The sequence below is a fragment of the Malurus melanocephalus genome, unplaced genomic scaffold (genome assembly GCF_030028575.1).
Source record: "Malurus melanocephalus ecotype Western Australia unplaced genomic scaffold, MMel_1.1 scaffold_4771, whole genome shotgun sequence".
In the NCBI taxonomy this organism is placed as follows: Eukaryota; Metazoa; Chordata; class Aves; order Passeriformes; family Maluridae; genus Malurus; species Malurus melanocephalus.
The window spans coordinates 1-3,695 of NW_026628003.1; the positions used below are offsets into that span (position 1 = coordinate 1).

Below are 3,695 nucleotides of genomic sequence, written 5' to 3' on the forward strand. Positions count from 1 at the left end.
CCCTGCCCCCCCCAAATTGTGCACAGGGGCTGCTCGAATAAAGGCTGTGAAGAGTTGGGGGTGTAGAGAGATTCCTTCTCCTCCTCCTCCCCCATCAGGACCCCCGGGGGGCTCAGGACCCCTTTCCCACATCGGGATGGGGGGGGTACAAATCCCTTAAACCCCCCCCGTGCCTCAGTTTCCCTCCAGACACACACACAAACACACACAGAGCCGTGTCCCACCGCGCCCCCTTTATTGCGATATGCTGCTGCCCCCCGGCCGCGGGGGGGATCAATAAATATTCCATCATTAACCCCCCCACCCTTAAAAACCACCGACAACAACAAAATAAACCCCTCTGAGCCCTCCCCCGCCCCTCCACGCCCCCGACCCGGGGCTGACTGTCCCCGCTCCGCTCCCGGGGGTGCAGGAGGGGTTTGGGGGCGCACGGGACCCCCGAGTTTGGGGCTCCCGGTGCCCTCAGTTGCCGTAGTAGCCGTAGTAGCCCCCGTCGGGCAGCGGCTCTTTGTCGCCGTAGATGTCGCCGTTGCGGCCCGGCGGGGAGCTCTCGGTGCTCGAGGGGTACGGGGGGGACACGCGGCGCCGTTTGCACTCCAACAGCCCCGGATCCGCCGAGTCCCCCGCGGTCACGGCGCCGGTACCGGGCGGCTCCGGGGCCCAGCCCCCGTCCGGCTCCCTGCCCTTGTCCTGCCGGGGCTCCCGGTACCAGCCCTTGGGGCCGAGCTGAGCGGGGCTCCATCCCCCCGGCACCCCGAATCCCCCCGGCCCCTCGGGGTAGTAGGGCAGCGGCGGGTGCGGCGCGGGGCTCAGCGCGAACGGTTTCACCCCGTACGGCACCAGTTTGCTCCCGCCGTAGCCGCCCTCGAAAGCGCCGAAATCGAGCGCGCCCGGGGCCGGGGGCTGCTGGGGCGGGGGCAGGAACCAGGGCGGGGGCGCAGGGGGGTCTTTGGGGGGCAGCGGCAGCGCCGGGCCCCGCTCGGCCCCGAARAAGCGGCCCGGGGGCAGCGGGAACTGCTCGGGCAGGAAGGGCTGGAAGCGAGCGGCGGGCAGGAGCTGCTGGCAGCCCGGAGCCTCCGGAGGAGACGGGGTCAGGCGATCGCTCTCCGAGGCCGGGTACATCCTGGGGAGGGGGCGCACAGGGGTTTGGGGGGGTCCTGCCGCCGGCCGGGCAGGGGAGGGGACGGGCGGGAGGAGGGGGTGACACTCACGAGTCGAAGTTGTCCCGGAATCCTTTGGCGAAGGGGTTGTGGTCGATCTTCAGCTGCGTGATCTGGGGGGACGCGGGGTTTGGGGGCGCTGCTGGCAGCGGGTCCCCCGTTTCGGTGTCCCTGTCACCCGCTCCGGTGTCCCTGTCCCCGCTCCCGTGTCCCTGTCACCCCTCCGGGATGTCCCCCCGGTGTTCCTGTCCCCGCTCCGGGATGTCCCTGTCCCCGCTCCGGTGTCCCTGTCCCCGCTCCGGTGTCCCTGTCACCCCTCCGGGATGTCCCTGACCCCGTCCGGTGTCCCTGTCCCCCCGGTGTCCCTGTCCCCGCTCCGGTGTCCCTGTCCCCATTCCGGGATGTCCCCCCGGTGTCCCGGTCCCACCCTTGGGCGGTGCGGGGGTGCCGAGTGGGTTATGGGGTGCTGAGGGGATTCGGGATGGGGTACGGGCATGGCTGGGGTGTTCTGAGGGGGTTATGGGGTGCTGAGCGGGATCCAGGAGGAGGATTTGGAAATTTGATGGGTTACGGGGGATATTGGGACGCTTCTGGGATGCCGAGGGGATTTGGGGCAGATCCTGGGGTGCCGAGGGGATTTGGGGAAGATCCTGGGATGCTGAAAGGATGCAGGGACAGATCCTGGGGTGCGGAGGGGATGTCCCCGAGCCCGGGGGGACCCATTTGGGGTTTTGCTGATGCTGAGGACCCTTTAGAGAGTACTGGGTGGGTAATGGGGCTGCTTTAGGGGCGTTTTGGGGTGGCTGTGATGACACTGCGATCATCACCGGCTCTGGGCGGACGCTGGGAGGGGTTGCTGGTGTTTTAGGGGTTTTGGGGGATTTTTGGGGGGGGATTTTTTGGGGCGGAGGGGGTCTCGCACTCACGTCGGCGTTCTGGTAGGCGGTGACGGCGATGAACTGCGTCTCGGGGAAGGCGAAGGTGTGCGTGTGCGGGGAGGGGTACCCGTCCTCCCCCTCGCCCTCCTTCACCTCGGTGACGTGCAGCCGCGGCTGGTACTTGTGCAGCGACTGCAGCACGATCATCTGCGGGGCAGCACGATCATCAGGGGGGGTTCCGGGGGGTCCTGCCCGGCCCGGGACCCTCCCCTCACCTGGCCCACGTTGTTGGACGCGCCCTTGTTGTTGGTGAGCTTCAGCTTGCCGAAGGAAACCTCCTGGCGCATCCAGTGCGCGCCCGTGTTGGGCGAGTCGGGGTGAAGGTACAGGCGGTTCCCTGGGGACAGGGGACAGCGGCGACAGCGGGGACAGGGTCACGGCCATCCCGGCACGGCCCGCGGGGGCTCGGGGGGCTCGGGGGGGGCCGTACCTGGCATGCTGCCCTCGGCTTTCCCGCACTGCACCCATTTGCCGCCCTGGTAGCGCCAGTGGTTGTGGTCCACCAGCACCACGTCCACGCACACGCTGTAGTGCGCCAGMGGGTTGAGCCCCGACAGGCTGAAGCTGAGGAAGGGGAACATCCTCCTGGGGAGGGGACAGAGGCACGGATAGTGTCAGCGTCACCCGGGGGTGATAGGTCACTGCGGGGTGATGGGGAAACTGAGGCAGCGCGGTGCCCACCCCCCCCTTCCGCGGTGGCCGGCAGGAGCTGAGTGACCGCAGGAGCTGAGTGACCCCGGCAGCTGAGCTGGGGATGCTCCCGGGGCCGATCCCCCCCTCCCGGGATCTTCCTCCCCCTCCCCGAGCACCTTCCGGATCGGAAACCAACACCGCTGCTATTTCGGGCCGGGCGCCAGCCCGCGCCAAGGGCAGGAAGGGGACACGGTGGCACTGCCGGGGGACCCCGGGGCTGCAGCTGCCACCCCCCCGGGCTCAGCCCCGCGGCCACCACCGGGTCCCCTCAAACCCCCGAGTGGCCCGGGGGCTGCCCGGGCCCGCTCCCCGCTCTGCCCCAGTGGCCACAGTGGCCACGGTGACCAGCTCAGATTCCCAGTGGCCCCAGTGACCAGCTCGGGTTCCCAGTGGCCCCAGTGACCAGCTCAGATTCCCAGTGGCCCCAGTGACCAGAGCGGGTTCCCAGTGGCCCCAGTGACCAGAGCGGGTTCCCAGTAGCCCCAGTGGCCCCAGTAGCCCCAGTAACCCCAGTGGCCCCAGCAGCCCCAGTAGTCCCAGTGCCCCCAGTAACCCCAGTGGCCAGCGCGGGTTCCCAGTAGCCCCAGTAGCCCCAGTGGCCCCAGTAGCCCCAGTAGCCCCAGTAGCCCCAGGGGCCCCAGTGGCCCCAGTAGCCCCAGTAGTCCCAGTGGCCCCAGTAGCCCCAGTGCCCCAATAGCCCCAGTAGCCCGAATAGCCCCAGTAGCCCCAGTGGCCCCAGTAGCCCCAGTAGCCCCAGTAGCCCCAGTAGCCCCCAGGTTCTCACTGGACCCTCCCTCCCGACAGAACGCGGAATTTTGGCAGCTCCCGGAGCTCTGCTGGACACCGACCTCGGTCACCCCCACCGGGGACCCCCCTCAAACCCGCGCGGGGACCCCCAAATCTC

General features: G+C 69.1%; 1 protein-coding gene across 1 annotated transcript; it reads right to left on the bottom strand.

Moving 5' to 3' along the window:
- Positions 1-393: 393 nt before the first annotated feature.
- On the bottom strand, positions 394-2,802 carry LOC130588394 (eomesodermin-like). The gene is made up of 5 exons (XM_057389321.1): positions 2,529-2,802; positions 2,314-2,435; positions 2,087-2,245; positions 1,212-1,273; positions 394-1,123 (listed from the first exon to the last, which is right to left on the bottom strand). Exons 1-5 carry the CDS (start codon positions 2,677-2,679, stop codon positions 463-465), a joined length of 1,155 nt encoding a protein of 384 aa, XP_057245304.1. The 5' UTR covers positions 2,680-2,802; the 3' UTR covers positions 394-462.
- Positions 2,803-3,695: the final 893 nt, after the last annotated feature.